Source organism: Somniosus microcephalus, chromosome 9, assembly GCF_052327205.1.
Source record: "Somniosus microcephalus isolate GS21.2 chromosome 9, FLI_Smic_1.0, whole genome shotgun sequence".
NCBI lineage: Eukaryota > Metazoa > Chordata > Chondrichthyes > Squaliformes > Somniosidae > Somniosus > Somniosus microcephalus.
Window position 1 is genome coordinate 232,400,273 of NC_140995.1, and position 18,905 is coordinate 232,419,177.

General features: G+C 49.0%; 1 protein-coding gene across 1 annotated transcript in view; it reads left to right on the forward strand.

Moving 5' to 3' along the window:
- The window catches only part of LOC147113121 (polypeptide N-acetylgalactosaminyltransferase 14-like), a 327,805-nt gene that overhangs the window by 257,636 nt on the left and 51,264 nt on the right, over positions 1–18,905 (forward strand). Inside the window, 3 exon segments of the mRNA XM_085998011.1 lie at positions 62–101; positions 103–144; positions 146–156. Coding sequence (XP_085854137.1) covers positions 62–101; positions 103–144; positions 146–156 — 93 coding nt within the window.

Below are 18,905 nucleotides of genomic sequence, written 5' to 3' on the forward strand. Positions count from 1 at the left end.
CTCTCCTCCCCTCCCCTCCCCTCTCCTCTCCTCCGCTCTCCTTTTACTCTTTGTTTTACAGAAACACGAAGCGCACGGTTGAAGTCTGGATGGATGAGTTCCAAACGCTTTTACTACGCAGCCCGGCCATCTGCCAAAGGTCGGCCCCTATGGAGAGTAAGTGTCAAAGGATTTCTGTGTCTGTGCCTTGGGACGCTCTACTGCGCCAGAGACCGGGAGAGACAGACAGGGAGAGAGAGAGACAGGGAGAGGGAGAGAGAGACAGGGAGAGGGAGAGAGAGACCAGGGAGAGAGAGAGTGAGACAGGTCGAGGGAGAGAGAGACAGGGGAGAGTGGGATAGAGAGAGACAGGGAGAGAGAGAGAGAGGGGAGAGGGAAACGGAGAGGGAGAGAGAGACAGGGAGAGGGAGAGAGAGAGACATGGAGAGGGAGAAGAGAGAGACAGGGAGAGGGAGCGAGAGAGAGACGGAGAGGTGAGAGGAGAGAGAGAGAGAGGACAGGGAGAGGGAGAGTGAGAGAGAGAGAGAGAGAGAGATAGGGAGAGGGAGAGAGAGAGAGAGACCGGGGAGTGGGAGAGAGAGAGAGACAGGGAGAGGGAGAGGGAGAAGAGAGAGAGAGACAGGAAGAGGGAGAGAGAGAGAGAGACAGGGAGAGGGAGAGAGAGAGAGAGAGAGACAGGGAGAGGGAGAGAGAGAGAGAGAGAGAGAGACGAGTGAGAGGAGAGAGAGAGAGGAGAGACAGGGAGAGGCAGAGAGAGAGAGAGAGGACAGGGAGAGAGAGAGAGAGAGATAGGGAGAGGGAGAGAAGGGAGAGAGAGACAGGGAGAGGGAGAGGGAGAGAGAGAGGCAGGGGAGGTGAGAGGGAGGAGGGAGATAGAGACAGGGAGAGGGAGAGAGAGACAGGGAGAGGGAGAGAGAGAGAGAGACAAGGAGAGGGAGAGAGAGAGATTATCCAATTCCAGGCCCAGGGGAACGTGTTGATCTGTGGGTGACCTCAATTCAAGAACTGGCAAAGAACAGACTTCACCAATAATCAGGGAAACAATTAACATATTTCGGGAATAACCACTTCGATATCCCTTCCCTTCCATACAGGCATAACTGCGACAAGCAGACAAATACCAACAGAAAACAGCTTCCTGCTGCTCTGTCGAAGCCTGGGTCTGTACATTGTCAATGGTAGGTTCATGGGAGACCTCCTAGGAAGATCGACCTATTGCTCACCTCTTGGCTGTCGCACCGTAGACTATATGATTATGGATTTGGACCCATCCTCTTTCAGAGCATTGACAGTCAAACCACAAACAACACTGTCAGACCACAGTCAAATTACTATGTATCTTAAAAAGACAGAAACAACCAACACAGAAACACAACCCAGTAAGCTGTACAACACCAAAAAATCGTACAGATGGGCCAAAAACAGCACAGAAAACTACCAGAAAGCAATTAGCAATGAATCAACTCAAGCTCTCTTGGACACCTTTCTGGATAACATATACACTCACAATAAAGAAGGCGTAAACCGGGCAGTGAATAACCTAAACAATATTTTTGATAACTTGGAACAAGGTCAAACTTGAAAGCTCGCAAGAACAAACCCAAAACAAAAAACTATGAAAAATGGTTTGACCCAGATTGCCATAACATGAGGAAAAAACTTAGAAAAATATCAAACCAAAAACACAGACAGCCAAGAAAACAAGGAATTACGCCTTACTTATTGTCAGACACTAACACAATACAGAAACACACTCAGAACCAAAAAAGAGCAGTATATTAAGAATACACTCAGCTCCATGAGGAATCCATTGATTCCAATTGTTTTCTGGGACAACTGGAATACATTACACAAAAAACAACACGACGAATTGGCCATTCAAAATGGAGAGACACATGGGAAAACCACTTTGAAAAATTATACCAGAAAAACACACTAAGCCAGAGCAACACCAAATATGCAAAAAACTGGAAAAGCTCGAAATGGCCATAAAAGATAACCAAAACCCGCTAGACTCCATAATAACAGAAAAAGAACTATTTGAAAAACTCAAGGGACCTGCGACCAGGAAAAGCTTGCGGTGCAGACGGCATACTAAGCAAGATGATTAAACACACAGACGATAAAAATGAAACTGGCTATCCTAAAACTCTTCAACTTGTTCTGAGTGTCGGTTACTTCCCTGATATCTGGAACAAAGGACTCATAACACCCATATACAAAGTGGGGACAAAGTCGACCCAAATAACTATCGAGGCATCTGTGTAAACAGTAACCTGGGGAAGGTATTCTGTAGTATCATAAACAAAAGACTTATAAACTTCCTTGAGGAGCACAATGTCTTGAGCAAAAGCCAAATTGGATTCCTGCCAAACTATAGAACATCAGATCATATCTTCACCCTACAGACCCTAATTGACAAACACGTTCATCAAAACAAAAGCAAAATCTACGCATGCTTTATAGAATTTCCAGAAGGCTTTCGATTCTATCTGGCACGACGGTTTATTCCTGAAACTTATCGAAAGCGGGGTAGGAGGAAAAACATATGATGTAATTAAATCAATGTATACAAACAACAAATGTGCAGTTAAAATTGGAGGACAAACAAACAAAATACTTCCCACAGGGGCGGGGGGTGACGCAGGGCTCGCCCCATCTCACCGACACTCTTTAATATTTACATAAATGAATTGGCAAAACTACTTGAACAATCTACAGCACCCGGCCTCACCCTATATGAATCCAAGGTTAAATTCCTCCCTCTATGCAGATGGACCTGGTTCTGCTGTCACCAACTAAGGAGGGTTACAGCAGAACCTGGATCTGCTGGAGTCGTACTGCCAGACCTGGGCCCTGACAATAAATCCCCAAAAAACCAAAGTCCTTGTGTTCCAGCAAAGATCCAGACATCAGGGACCCAAAATAAATTTCATTACTAGGAACAACGAAAATTGAACAAACCACTAACTACACATACTTGGGCTTAAAAATCAGTTCTACGGGAAATTTTCCATCTGGCTGTGAATGAACTGAAAAGAGAAAGCAAGAAGGGCTTTCTATGCCATTAAAAATCAATCCAAATAGAAATCCCAATTAGCATTTGGCTCAAAATTTTCAAATCAGTAATTGAACCAATTGCACTCTATGGCAGTGAGGTGTGGGGACCCGCTAACACAACAAGAATTTGCAAAATGGGTACAAACACCCAATTGAGATCCTACATGCAGAATTCTGTAAAAGTGTATCCTCCGGACTCAAAGGAAAACCGTAAACAATGCATGCAGGGCAGAACTAGGCCAATATCCATTAATAATCACTATCCAAAAAAGAGCCACCAAATTTTGGAAACACCTAGAAATGAGCAACCCCCAATGCTATCATTACAAAGCCCTGAAATGCCAAGAGAGGACCATAAAGAAGAATACCCTCAGTCAACTAGTCCTGGGACTCAGTGAAGTAACTACTAACACTATTAACAATAACCAGCCCCAGGACAGTGACAGGGTAACACAAAGAATTCGACCCAACACAATCGTCGCTAAGCAAAAGGAAAAATATCTGTCATATTGGGCAGAAACAACAAAAACCCAAAGCAAACTCAATTGCTACTTGGCCCTAAACAGACAATACAACAAGGCTGATTACCTGACCATGGTAAAGGATAGCAAACTGAGAAAAACCTTGACAATGTACAGACTTAGTGAACATAGCCTGGCGATCGAAAAAAGTAGACACAGGCAGACCCGGCTACCAAGAGAGGACAGGATATGCTCTCACTGCAGTCAGGGAGTGGTGGAGACAGAGATGCACTTCCTCACAGCTTGTAGAAAATATCAGGGCATAAGGGAGAATTTCTACCCAAAATTCACAAAAATATGCCCGGAATTCAGAAATTTGAATGACGACCAAAAACTCCCATACCTACTAGGGGAAGAGAGAAATTGTGTAACATTAGCGGCACACTATGTTACAGCTTGCCATAAACAAAGGGACAACCACTAAATATAAGAAACGAGTATATACAAATTATATGAATGTATATTTATACACTCAGGGATATATCTGTTTATACACCGTATGGATAGATCTGTATTTTTGTGTACAACCATGAATGTTTTTCGATGCTTTGGCAACATAAGATGTACCTTGTCATGCCAATAAAGCGATTTGAATTGAATTGAATTGAATTGAGAGAGAGAGACAGGGAGATGGAGAGAGAGACAGGGAGAGAGAGAGAGACAGGTAGAGGGAGAGAGACAGGGAGAGTGGGAGAGAGAGAGACAGGGAGAGAGAGAGAGACAGGGAGAGGGAGAGAGAGAGAGACAGGGAGATGGAGAGAGAGAGAGATAGGGAGAGGGAGAGAGAGACAGGGAGAGAGAGACAGGGAGAGAGAGAGAGACAGGTAGAGGGAGAGAGACAGGGAGAGGGAGAGAGAGAGAGACAGGGAGAGGGAGAGAGAGAGAGACAGGGAGATGGAGAGAGAGAGAAACAGGGAGAGGGAGAGAGACAGGGAGAGAGAGAGAGACAGGTAGAGTGAGAGAGAGAGAGAGGACAGGGAGATGGAGAGAGAGAGATAGGGAGAGGGAGAGAGAGACAGGGAGAGAGAGACAGGGAGAGAGAGAGAGACAGGTAGAGGGAGAGAGACAGGGAGAGCGGGAGAGAGAGAGACGGGGAGAGGGAGAGAGAGAGAGAGACAGGGAGATGGAGAGAGAGAGAGACAGGGAGAGGGAGAGAGAGACAGGGAGAGAGACAGGGAGAGAGAGACAGGGAGAGAGAGAGAGACAGGTAGAGGGAGAGAGACAGGGAGAGGGAGAGAGAGAGACGGGGAGAGGGAGAGAGAGAGAGACAGGGAGATGGAGAGAGAGAGAAACAGGGAGAGGGAGAGAGAGACAGGGAGAGAGAGAGACAGGTAGAGGGAGAGAGACAGGGAGAGTGGGAGAGAGAGAGACGGGGAGAGGGAGAGAGAGAGAGATGGAGACGGAGAGAGAGAGAAACAGGGAGAGGGAGAGAGAGGTAGAGGGAGAGAGACAGGGAGAGTGGGGAGAGAGAGAGACAGGGCGAGAGAGAGGAGACAGGTAGAGGGAGAGAGACAGGGAGAGGGAGAGAGAGAGACAGGGAGAGGGAGAGAGAGAGAGAGACAGGGAGATGGAGAGAGAGAGAAACAGGGAGAGGGAGAGAGAGACAGGAGAGAGAGAGACAGGTAGAGGAGAGAGACGGAGAGTGGGAGAGAGAGAGACGGGGAGAGGGAGAGAGAGAGAGAGGGAGATGGAGAGAGAGAGAGATAGGGAGAGGGAGAGAGAGACAGGGAGAGAGAGACGGAGAGAGAGACAGGGAGAGAGAGAGACAGGTAGAGGGAGAGAGACAGGGAGAGGGAGAGAGAGAGAGAGACAGGGAGATGGAGAGAGAGAGAAACAGGGAGAGGGAGAGAGAGATAGGGAGAGGGAGAGAGAGAGACAGGGAGAGGGAGAGAGAGACGGGGAGAGGGAGAGAGAGAGAGAGAGAGTGACAGGTAGAGGGAGAGAGACAGGGGAGAGCGGGAGAGAGAGAGACGGGGAGAGGGGAGAGAGAGAGAGAGACAGGGAGATGGAGAGAGAGAGAGATAGGGAGAGGGAGAGAGAGACAGGGGAGAGAGACAGGGAGAGAGAGACAGGGGAGAGAGAGAGAGACAGGTAGAGGGAGAGAGACAGGGAGAGGGAGAGAGAGAGAGACAGGGAGAGGGAGAGAGAGAGAGAGACAGGGAGATGGAGAGAGAGCAATAAAAAGAAAATTCTACAACATCCAAATCCTAATCAAAATCTGGCTAAAAATATTTGACAGCATAATCCTGCCCATTGCACTGTACGGTAGCGAAGTATGGGGCCCGCTAAATCACCAAAGCTACACTAAATGGGAAAAACACCACAATAGAAGCCCTACATGCAGAATTCTGCCGAAGCATCCTTCGCACCCAAAGAAAAACGCCAACAAATGCATGCAGAGCCGAACTAGGCAGATACCCACTGATAATAAACATCCAAAAACGAGCACTAAACTTCCTAAATCACCTCAAATCTAGCTCCCCAGACACCCTTCATTTCAAAGCCTTTCAGACCCAAGAGCTAAACCCAGAAAAGAGTCCCTGAGTCAGCTGCTACTGAAAATAAGTACTCAGCCGGACCCTGACCAGCCCCAGACCAACACAGCCGTCCAAACACCAATCCGAGTGAACCAAATCATTAAACAATGCAAAGAAACCTACCTGGAACATTGGAACAAAATAACCGAAAGCCAAAGCAGATTAGAATGTTACCGGGCCCTAAAAAGAGAATATAAACTGGCAGACTACCTCACGACCATCAGAGACACAAAACAGAGACAGACCCTCACCAGGTACAGACTAAGCGACCACCAACTGGAAATTGAAAAAGGCAGATACAAGAAATCCTGGCAGCCTAGAGAGAATAGAATATGCGATCAATGTCTGGCCGGTGAGGTTGAACAGAAATGCATTTCCTCCTAAAATGCGAAAAATTCAACACATTAAGAAACATATTATTCAACAAGCTAAGCCAAACAACCCCAGATTTCAAGGAATTGGATGACCTGTCAAAATTGAGATTAGTCCTGGGAGAAGGAGACAGACCATACCTTGGGGCCAAATATGTAACAACATGTCACAACCTGAGGACTGTTTAAAATTAAGACTGTTTAAAATTAATATTGAACGTACCAAATGAAGTACAAAGACTGTTTAAAATTAATATTGTTTAAAAGTAATATTGTATGTACCCAACAAATGTCAAATCGATTGACACCTACAGAATGTTGGAAAACTGTACCTTTTTGCTATGTAAGCTTTGGCAATATGGTTCTCTGTAAACTTTCATGCCAATAAAGCATTTGAATTGGAATTGGAATTGGAGAGAGAGACAGAGAGAGAGAGAGAGAAAGGGAGAGGGAGAGAGAGACAGGGAGAGGGAGAGAGAGAGAGACAGGGAGAGGGAGAGAGAGAGAGAGAGACAGGGAGAGGGAGAGAGAGAGACAGGGAGAGGGAGAGAGAGAGAGAGACAGGGAGAGGGAGAGAGAGCGAGAGGGAGAGAGAGAGAGAGACAGGGAGAGGGAGAGGGAGAGAGAGAGACAGGGAGAGGGAGAGAGAGAGACAGTGAAAGGGTGAGAGAGAGGGGGGAGAGAGAGACAGGGAGAGAGGCAGAGAGAGAGAAAGAGACAGGGAGAGAGAGAGAGAGAGACGGGGAGAGGGAGAGAGAGAGACAGGGAGAGGGAGAGAGAGACAGGGAGAGAGAGAGAGACAGGGAGAGGGAGAGAGAGCGAGAGACATAGGGAGAGGGAGAGAGAGAGAGAGACAGGGAGAGGGAGAGAGAGAGAGAGACAGGGAGAGGGAGAGAGAGAGAGAGACAGGGAGAGGGGGAGAGAGACGGAGAGGGAGAGAGAGACGGAGAGGGAGAGAGAGAGAGGGAGATGGAGAGGGAGAGAGAGGGACAGGGAGAGGGAAAGAGAGAGAGAGAGACAGGGAGAGGGAGAGAGAGGACAGTGGGAGGGAGAGAGAGAGAGACAGGGAGAGAGAGACAGGAGAGGGAGAGAGAGAGGGGAGTGACAGGGAGAAGGAGAGAGAGAGAGAGACAGGGAGAGGGAGAGAGAGAGAGACAGGGAGAGGGCAAGAGAGAGAGACCGGGCGAGGGGGGAGAGAGAGAGAGAGAGACAGGGAGAGGGAGAGAGAGAGACAGGGAGAGAGAGAGACAGGGAGAGGGAGAGAGAGAGAGAGAGACAGGGAGAGCAAGAGAAAGAGAGAGAGACAGGGAGAGGGAGAGAGAGAGAGAGAGAGACAGGAGAGCAAGAGAAAGAGAGAGAGACAGGGAGAGGGAGAGAGAGAGACAGTGAAAGGGTGAGAGAGAGGGGGAGAGAGAGACAGGGAGAGAGGCAGAGAGAGAGAAAGAGACAGGGAGAGAGAGAGACAAAGACAGAGAGAGAGAATCAAAATCTGGCTCAAAATTTTTGACAGCATAATCCTGCCCATTGCACTGTACGGTAGTGAAGTATGGGGCCCGCTAAATCACCAAAGCTACACTAAATGGGAAAAAACACACAATAGAAGCCCTACATGCAGAATTCTGGCCGAAGCATCCTTCGCACCCAAAGAAAAACGCCAACAAATGCATGCAGAGCCGAACTAGGCAGATACCCACTGATAATAAACATCCAAAAACGAGCACTAAACTTCCTAAATCACCTCAAATCTAGCTCCCCAGACACCCTTCATTTCAAAGCCTTTCAGACCCAAGAGCTAAACCCAGAAAAGAGTCCCCTGAGTCAGCTGCTACTGAAACTAAGTACTCAGCCGGACCCTGACCAGCCCCAGACCAACACAGCCGTCCAAACACCAATCCGAGTGAACCAAATCATTAAAAATGCAAAGAAACCTACCTGGAACATTGGAACAAAATAACCGAAAGCCAAGCAGATTAGAATGTTACCGGGCCCTAAAAAGAGAATATAAACTGGCAGACTACCTCACGACCATCAGAGACACAAAACAGAGACAGACCCTCACCAGGTACAGACTAAGCGACCACCAACTGGAAATTGAAAAAGGCAGATACAAGAAATCCTGGCAGCCTAGAGAGAATAGAATATGCGATCAATGTCTGGCTGGCGAGGTTGAAACAGAAATGCATTTCCTCCTAAAATGCGAAAAATTCAACACATCAAGAAACATATTATTCAACAAGCTAAGCCAAACAACCCCAGATTTCAAGGAATTGGATGATCTGTCAAAATTGAGATTAGTCCTAGGAGAAGGAGACAGACCATACCTTGGGGCTAAATATGTAACAACATGTCACAACCTGAGGACTGTTTAAAAGTAAGACTGTTTAAAATTAATATTGAACATACCAAATGAAGTAGAAAGACTGTTTAAAATTAATATTGTTTAAAAGTAATATTGTATATACCCAACAAATGTCAAATCGATTGACACCTACAGAATGTTGGAAAACTGTACCTTTTTGCTATGTAAGCTTTGGCAATATGGTTCTCTGTAAACTTTCATGCCAATAAAGCATTTGAACTGAACTGAACTGAACTGACAGACAGAGAGAGATAGAAACAGAGAAAGAGCCTGTTCTGCCATTCAATGAGATCATGGCAGATCTGCATCCTAACTCCATCCACCTGCATTGGCTCCATATCCCTTAATACATGTGGCTTGTAATAAATCTACCAATCTCAAATTTAAAATGATTAATTGGGCTAGCATCGACTGCTTTTGTGGAAAAGAGTTCCACACTTCTACCACCATTGGTGTGAAGAAGTGTTTCTTAACTTCTGTCCTGAATGACTTGGCTCTGATTTTAAGGTTATGTCCCCTTGTTCTCAATGTTCCCCGCAATTTTTTTTTGGGTGCACGGCCCCTTTAAGGGGCTGCGCGACCCATTCACAGTTTTGCGCATGCGCGAAATTTAACATTGAAAAAGTCGGTCCTGGGCTGTGCAGGACCAGCACAGAGTTGTGTGACCGCGCGGCTTAGAGGGAACATTGCTTGTGCTAGACTCCCCCACCGGCAGAAAAAGTTTCTCCTTACCTACTGTTGTGTCTCCTTGAGTTCTTATCTATATATATAAATCGGTCGGTGTGTCTGTCTGTCATTCTGTCTGTCTGTCATTCTGTCTGTCATCGCCTGTGCGTCTGTCGGGCTATGCGCTCGAAAGTTACAGGGCGTACCTACGCGCGCGTTACCTCCAAAGAAAGCTTACGCTTCCGAGACGGTTTTAAGCGTATTTACTTTTCGGTCGGACGAAAATTGTTCGCGCCTTATGCAAAAAACCTTCAAAATTAAACTCATTATCTGCTAGCATTCATTGACTGACGTCAAGGTTCCACCAATCCTGTTCCGTCACGATTGACCAATCCTACAGTACGGTCCCCTGATGGTTGGCCAATCGGTGTGTGTGTGGGCGGGACTATTCGTTTTCATCTCGGGGATGTGGCAGCCATTGTTTCACTACCAGCTCTGTTCAGCTTCCAGCTCAAATGACTTCAGCTTCCAGCTAAAACTACTTTGAAAGTTAGTATCTCTTTTAAAAATAACATAAGATTTACCAAAAACGTTTTATAAGTACTTTCACTTTCATTTTTCAAGCTTTTAAAAGGTAGACAGACAGGGACACAGACAGGGCCCTAGACAGGGACACAGACAGGGCCCTAAAGCCTGCCACTCGATTTAAAATGTTGCCCAGCACCAGATTCACAAAGGGACACAGACAGGGCCCCAAAGCCTGGCACTCGATTTAAACCGCCTGCCCCAAAACAGCCCTGGCAACGCCGGGCTCTCCAGCTAGTCTATATATATAAAAGGATCGATCTGTCTGTCTGTCTGTCTGTCCTTCCGTCTGTCTGTCTGTCCAGCTATACACTCTAAAGTTATAGAGCGTACCTACACGCGCGTTACATCAAAAGAAAGCTTACGATTCCAGAACGGTCATAAGCGTATTTACTTTTCAGTCGGACAAAAATTGTTCAGACAATATACAAAAAACCTTCAAAATTCCAGTCATTATCTGCTAATTAGCATTGAGTGACGTCAAGGTTGACCAATCCTGTGACCTGATGATTGACCAATCCTACAGTTCAGTCACCTGATGGTTGGCCAATCGCTGCGTCTGTGGGCGGGACTAATGATTTTGAACTCAGGCATCGGGCAGCCATTACTTCAACTACTTCCAGCTCAAAATCTGCTAATACAGCTTCGAAAAAGTTAGTATCTCTTTTAAAAATAACATAAGATTTACCAAAAACGTTTTATAAGTACTTTCACTTTCATCTTTGAAGGTATTAAAAGGTAGAAATGTTGCCGGCAGCAGATTCACAGAGGGACAGAGAGACAGGGCCGAAAGCCTGGGACTCGATTTAAACCGCCCAGCCCAAAACAGCCCTGGCAACGCCGGGCCCCCCCAGCTTATCTATCTATCTTCTATATATATATAAAAGGATCGATCTGTCTGTCTGTCTGTCTGTCTGTCTGTCCTTCCGTCTGTCTGTCTGTCCGGCTATACACTCTAAAGTTATAGGCCTAGAAATTCAGTATAGCCACTTTTGGGGCGGTAAAGTCGGGCGGCCGCTAAAGTTTGCGCCCGGCGCAAAGTCGCGCCCCCTTCGCCGATATTCAGTCGCATCGCCCCAAGAGGTTGCTGCTGCGCTAAAACAGGCGATGCACGACTATCTTTAGGCGCTAAGCCGGCGGTGCTGAGCGATACCCCCGAGGCCGGGCGCAGCGCAGGTGCGGCGAGTTCTTGATTGACGGCAGACACTCTGGCGCCGGTCATCTCTTAAAGGGGGAGGGTGGATTTGTTTGCCTGCCACGCCCTGCACACTGCAGCCCTCAACCTAGGCCTGACCACTTCAGCTTCACCTGTACAACGCCCAGGACTATGGAGAAGGCCAGGGAGAGAGTGCAGCGCTTCAGCGACGGAGACCTGAGGGTGCTGGTTGGCGGAGTGGAGCGCAGGCGCCATGTTTTGTTCCCAGAAGGTGGCAAGAGGCCGCTGCCCAGCGCCTACCGGAAAGCCTGGAGGGAGGTGTCCAACAGGGTGTCTTCCAGCAGCGTGGTTGTCAGGACTCCTGTGCAATGCCGGAAGAAGTTCAACGACCTCACTCGGGTTGTCAGGGTGAGTACCCTTTCCAGTGTCCTCCTCATCCTTGCATGTGCACCTCACATTATGGGCAAAGGGACCTGAAAGCCCTAATGGCCAGCCCTCATCCAGCAGCTATGGGACTGGCATGAAAATCAATTGCACATTCAGCACTTTACACACTGTCCAAGCTATTCGACCATGGGAGGCATTGCAGACAAGATCAGGGCTACACACTGTACAAGCTATTCGACCATGGGAGGCATTGCAGACAAGATCAGGGCTACACACTGTCCAAGCTATTTGACCACGGGAGGCAGTGCAGACAAGATCAGGGCTACACACTGTCCAAGCTATTCGACCATGGGAGGCAGTGCAGACAAGATCAGGGCTACACACTGTACTTAGAGGCCGTCCTTTCTCTTGCAGGCCAAGGTTGCGCACAACCGGCGCAACCGAACTGACACCGGCGGAGGCCGTCCTGACCTCAAAGAGCTCCCCGACCTCGACCAGCGTGTGGAGCGCATTATGGGAGGCCGGCTGATTGGCCCCGTCGCCAGTGGAGATGCCGACCCTGTTCTGGGCACCAATGGTAAGGGCATCACCTTTTGGACCTCTCTCGTTCCACTTGCGCATCAGATCAGCATCCTTTGCCACTGTCCGACCAATGCGGTGAATGGCACCACTCATGCCTCCCTCGCTGCTGCCCTGTCCTCACTTTAAAGCTACTCTTGTGCCTTCCTGCTTTCAGATGGTGAATCGCCAGGTGAGGAGGCGGGCCCTCAAGCTGCCACTGTCAGCCCTTCGGAAGACGAGGAGGAGGAAGAGGAAGCCGGCCCATCAGTGCCACCCTCAGCCGCGCCAGCCCATGGCGATGTAGGGGACACGTCTTCCCTGGAGGGGAGCCGGGGGGAAGGGTCTGAGGAGAGTGAAGCTCCGGGGCTCAGCGGCCTGCAGCAACGCGGGAGGGGTGGGGAAGCTCACGGACTTCTCCCCAGAGGGTGAGTGCGGCCTCCAGTCCTGCGACGGTGAGCGCAGAGGAGGTGCGCCTCCTAGAGGAAATGGCCGTCCAGGCTGAGCGCAGGCACACTGAGCTCATGGCTGCAGTGGCAAGGATGCCTGACTCCATAGAGTCACTGGCAAGCAGTGTGCAGGAATTCGGGGCAGCACAGGCCAGGAGTCTGCAACAATTCAGTGCAGCACAGGCCAGGAGTCTGGAACTATTCAGTGCAGCACAGGCCAGGAGTCTGCAGGACATCGCGGCAGCACAGGCCAGGAGTCTGCAGGACTTCGCGGCAGCACAGTCGGCTTCTAGCCAAGTGCTCAGTCGTGCCGTCCATTCACTGGCAGGTGTCATGCGGACACAGACCAGGGCCACACGGGCACTAACTGCTGCCACCCTCGCTGGATCAGCCAGGCATCGCCAGGGCACTCGCCGCGCAGCAGCAGCCCAGCAGTCTGTCTTTCAGCTGTTTGCTGCGCATGCTGCAGTGCTGGCCCGTGCGAGTGCCAATGTGTCAGGCGACCAGCGAGCACCTGCGATCTGCCAGGTTGCCACCATTCCTGCAGCCGACACTGCCACTCCACCATTGCAGCTGCCACGAGCTGCTGGACAGACTGCTGCCGCCCAGCCAGAGTTGGAGCAGTCAGCAGCCGGCCACTCCAAGGCCAGAGCTGGTGCAGGCCGACCCCCAAGGGCATCTGCCGTCTCGCCATCAGCCCCTCAGCAGCCTTCCCCCAGCCTTGCTGCAGCCACTGGGCTCCCATTGAGGAGGAGCAGCAGGGCGGGCAGGGGCCAGGCAAGGATGCGCAAGGCATCGCCCTCGCAGGGCAAAAAGTAGAGGCATGCACAAATGCCTGGTGCTTGTTGTAAGGCCGACACTGGTGCAGTTGTTTTTGTGTAAAGCCGAGACTGGTGTCTTTATTTCTTTATGTAAGGTCAAGACTGGTGTCTTTACTTCTTTATGTAAGGCCGAGACTGGTGTCTTTCTTTCTTTTTGTAAGGCCGAGACTGGTAGTTTTGTGTTTTTGGAGGGGGCTTCTCCACATGAGCATGTAATGTGGGAAGGGCAGAGGTTTTCAATAAATTATTGTTGTTAAATTGCAGTGTGCATGGTTTTTTGGTTAAGTCCTGGTTGCCCTGCTCGGCTGAGGGCTTGTGGAGCGGCTACATTCATCTGCTGACATTGGCACAAGCCAGTCCCTGAGAGGGGGCCTAGAACCGACGTTCAATAAGCCGGCGACGGGTGGCCCTTGCACTTTGTGCCTCCCTCCTGTGCTGGTCCTCCTCCTCCTCCTCCTCCTCCTCCTCAGGTGGTCCTCCAATCTGTGGTGGCAGTGGCTGAGTCCTGCGGATAGCCAGGTTGTGCAGCATGCAGCAAACGACCACGAAATGGGAGACTCGCTCCGGCGAATACTGTAGGGCTCCACCAGAATGATCCAGACAGCGGAACCGTTGCTTCAGGACGCTGATTGTTTGTTCGATGATGTTCCTGGTCGCTTGATGGCTCTCATTGTATCTCTCTTCAGCAGGGGTGCTGGGCGCACGGAGCGGGGTCATCAGCCAGTACACAAAGGATAGCCTTTGTCCCCGATAAGCCATCCTCGTGGGTGAGGCTGTGCCTGGAACATGTCTGCCACAGAAGTCTGTCGCAGGATGAAGGCATCGTGGCTGCTGCCTGGAAAGCGGGCATTGACAGCTAGGATGAGCTGCCTGTGGTCACATACCAGCTGGACGTTCAGCGAATGGTAGCCCTTCCGGTTGCGGTAATCCTCGGCATTCTCCAGAGGTGCCCGCAAAGCCACATGCGTGCAGTCAATGGCGCCCTGCACCATGGGGAAGCCCGCGAATGCTGCAAAGCCCATTGCATGCTGTTGCTGCTTGGCAAGGGCCATGGAGAAGGAGATGAACTGACGTCTCCTTTTGAAAAGGGCATTGGTGACCTGGCGGATGCAGCAATGCACGGCGAACTGGGAGATGTTGGCAATGTCCCCAGTAGCGGATTGGAAGGAGCCGGTGGCATAGAAGTTGAGAGCCACCGTCACCTTCACTGCCACCGACAGAGACGTCCTGCTCCTCAGCTGTGGCTGCAGATCACCGCCAAGCAGCTGGCAGATCTCTGTGACCGCGTCCCTTCTGAATCGCAGCCTCCGAACACACTGCTCCTCAGACATGTTGAGATAGGAGAACTGCTGGCGGTATACCCTGGGTGGGAAAGGCCTCCTTTGCCGACGCCTGTTGCCCCCTCTCCGTCTAGCCAGGGCTGCCACTCTCTCACGGCGTCTGTGAGCCCTTTGGATGTAATTGAGAAAGCCTGCGTTGACACCCATTGCAGCCCCCATAATATGCTGGCAAACAATGAGATGTCAATGAAGGCAAAGACTACTGGAAATCTGTGGCCTGAAGCCAGAAGTACCTGTCCGAGTGTTGGGCCAAAGCAGAAAGCTATCTACCTTGGTCTCTCTCCAAAGATCCGTTTCGCAAGAGGGAGTGCTGCGAAATGGCAGCCTTTTATATTGCAGGAGGAGTGCCCTTTAATTTGCGCCCCCCGCGCCCCGCATCGGCTGAGCACCGTTCCACTTAACAGTCGCTAGGGCCGCCAGGCGCACAATGGGGCGTTGCCACTGAAGTTCCGGTTGGGGGCGCACAAAGGGCGTTGCACGAGGAAATGACGTCATGATCTGCGCGCGCAGCTGAGCGCGCACAAAGACTTTGCACCGCCGCTAAATCTCTAGTGAAGTTGGGGCGAGGTGCAGCCCGCCTAGCGCCCGACATCTACTCCTCCTAAGGCGCTAACGGCTGGCGCAACCAACTGAATTTCTAGGCCATAAAGCATACCTACACGTGCGTTACATCAAAAGAAAGCTTACGATTCCAGAACGGTCATAAGCGTATTTACTTTTCAGTCGGACAAAAATTGTTCGCACATTATACAAAAAACCTTCAAAATTCCACTAATTATCCACTCATTAGCATTGATTGACTGACGTCAAGGTCGACCAATCCTGTGCCGTCATGATTGACCAATCCTACAGTTCAGTCACCTCATTCATTGACCAATCGGTGTGTGTGTGGGCGGGACTAATCGTTTTCATCTCAGGGATCTGGCAGCCATTGCCTCAAGCTAAAAACCCCATTGCCTCAACCTAAAAATATGCTCATCGAGGTTAGTATCTTATTTTTTTTGAAAAACATTTACCAAAAATGTTTTATAAGTACTTTAACTTTCATCTTTTAAGGTATTAAAAGCTAGAAATGTTTAGCTTAAAAAACAGTGCAAAACGGGCCTAGGCTTCTCCAACTGCCGACAGCCCAAATCCAGTCCCAGGCTTCCGGCCCACACATCGACCAGGCCCGAGAGGGGGGACAGACAGGGGCAAGGAGACCGCGCACCCCAAAATTGCCCTCGCACTGCGGGGCTCCCCTGCTACTACTATATATATTACAGACACTTTTAGTTCATTTTTAGTTAGTGCTTTTACTTAGCTGTATTTTTGCTTTGTTACAGTGCTGCTGCATGGTGCGGAGTGATACAAGATGTCCGACGCTGCACTGTGCACTGCCACATAGCAATATAACTACACCATACCAAAGTAGTTCCATACCAAAGTAGTTCCATTTAACGATGTGATACTATAACAATGTAACACCTACCCTATCAATTCCTTTTGAAATCCTAAAAACCTCAATCAAATCATCCCTTATCCTTTTTATATTAAAGGGAATACAAGCCTGGTTTATGTAATCTCTCCTCATAATCTAACCCTCTAAGGAGTGAGAGACAGACAAGAAAGAGACATACAGACAGAGAGACCAGAGACAGACTAGAAAAAGACAGACTGAGGGACCAGAGAAAGACCAGAGACAGACAGACAGAGGGACCAGAGAGAGATAGAGAGAGAGCAGGGGGCAGAGGGAGAGAGAGACAGGGGACCAGAGACAGATGTGGGAGAGAGACAGACAGACAAACAGAGGGACCAGAGAAAGATAGAGACAGAGCAGGGGGCAGAGGGAAAGAGAGAGAGAGAGAGACGGGACCAGAGACAGATATGGGAGAGAGACAGAGGGACCAGAGACAGACAGACAGACAGAGGGACCAGAGAAAGATAGAGAGACTAGGGGGCAGAGAGAGAGAGAGAGAGACGGGACCAGAGACAGATATGGGAGAGAGAGAGACAGACAGACAGACAGAGGGACCAGAGAAAGATAGAGAGAGACCAGGGGGCAGAGAGACGGAGAGAGAGACAGGGGATCAGAGACAGATGGGAGAGACAGACAGACAGACAGAGGGACCTGAGACAAACTAGAAAAAGACAGACAGAGGGAGTAGAGACAGACAGACAGAGAGACCACAGAAAGATAGAAAGAGACAGGGGGCAGAGAGAGGGAGAGAGAGAGAGACAGGTGATCAGAGACAAACTAGAAAAAGACAGAAAGAGGGAGTAGAGACAGACAGACAGAAGGAGGTGAGACAGACAGACAGAGGGACCAGGGAAACAGAGAGAGCAGTGGGGCAGAGAGGGAGAGACAAACAGACAGAGGGACCAGAGAGATGGAAGAGAGAGTGAAAAAGAGTAGTGAGAGAGAGAGAGAGAGATAGGAGGGAGAATCAGGGGGACAGACAGCGAGACAGGAGAGAAAGGGAGAGCTGTGAGAGAGAGAGTGGTGAGAGAGAGAAAGAGAGAGAGGAGAGGGAGAAGGAGAGCAGTGAGAAAGAAAGGTGAAAGCAGGGAGAGAGAGAGCAGCGAGAGAGACAGAGGACAGGGAGAGAGAAGGAGAAGAGTAAGAAAGAGAGATGAGAGCAGGGAGAGAGCGAGAGACAGGAGAGAGAAATCTGGACAGCAGGCGAGCAAAGGGAAGTTCATTCATTCACAACAGCGCCTTGACAATGTTGCTGGTTAAAGAATAATCTGGGATAAAGATACTGAAATTAGAGTCTGATTTATTTCTTTTTAAATGGATCACAGTGATGTGACTCCTTTTAATTCATTAAAATAATAAAAGCTTAACATAAATATATTTTATACAAACTATATTTGATGATCCAGCCCCTTCACTTAGAAATGTTATAGAATCATAGAATGGATACAGCACAGAAGGCGGCCATTCGGCCCATCGAGCCCGTGCCAACTCTCAGCTATTCCCACTCCCCGCCCTTTCCCCGGAGCCCTGCAATTTTTTTCCTTCAGCTACTTATCCAACTCCCTTTTGAAAGCGGTGGTTGAATCTGCCTCCACCACCCTTTCAGGCTGTGCATTCCAGATCTTAACCACTCGCTGCGTAAAAAGGTTTTTCCTCACGTCGCCTTTGGTTCTTTTGCCAATTACCTTAAATCTGTGTCATCTGGTTCTTGACCCCTCTGCCAATGGGAACAGTTTCTCTCTATCTACCCTGTCTAGACCCCTCATGATTTTGAACACCTCTATCAAATCTCCTCTCAATCTTCTCTGCTCCAAGGAGAAAAACCCCAGTTTCTCCAGTCCATCCATGTAACTGAAGTCCCTCATCCCTGGAATCATTCTCGTAAATCTTTTCTGCACCCTCTCTAAGGCCTTCACATCCTTCCTAAAGTGCAGAATTGGACACAATACTCCAGTTGGGGCTGAACCAGTGTTTTTTACAGGTTCATCATAATTTCCACACTTTTGTACTCTATACCTCTATTCATGAAGCCCAGGATCCCGTAAGCCTTTTTAATTGCTTTCTCAACCTGCCCTGCCACCTTCAACGATTTATGCACATTTACCCCCAGGTCTCTCTGTTCATGTACTCACTTTAGGATTGTACCATTTAGTTTATATTTCCTCTCTTTATTCTTTCTACCAAAATGCATCACTTCACATTTTTCTGTATTAAATTACGTCTGCCACGTGTCCGCCCATTCCACCAGCCTGTCTATGTCTTCCTGAAGTCTATCACTATCCTCCTCACTGTTCACTATACTTCCAAGTTTTGTGTCATCTGCAGATTTTTAAATTGTGCCCTGTACTCCCACATCCAAGTCATTAATATATATCAAGAAAAGCAGTGGCCCAAGTACTGACCCCTGGGGAACACCACTGTATACCTTCCTCCAGTCTGAAAAACAACCGTTCACCACTACTCTCTGTTTCCTATCACTTAGCCAATTTCGTATCCAGGCTGTTTAACTGTAATAAAAACAGAAAATGCTGGAAATACTCAGCAGGTCAGGCAGCATCTGTGGTGAGAAGCAGAGTTAACGTTTCAGGTCGCTGACCTTTTGTCAGACTGTTCTTTAACTGTATTCAGTATGTTCT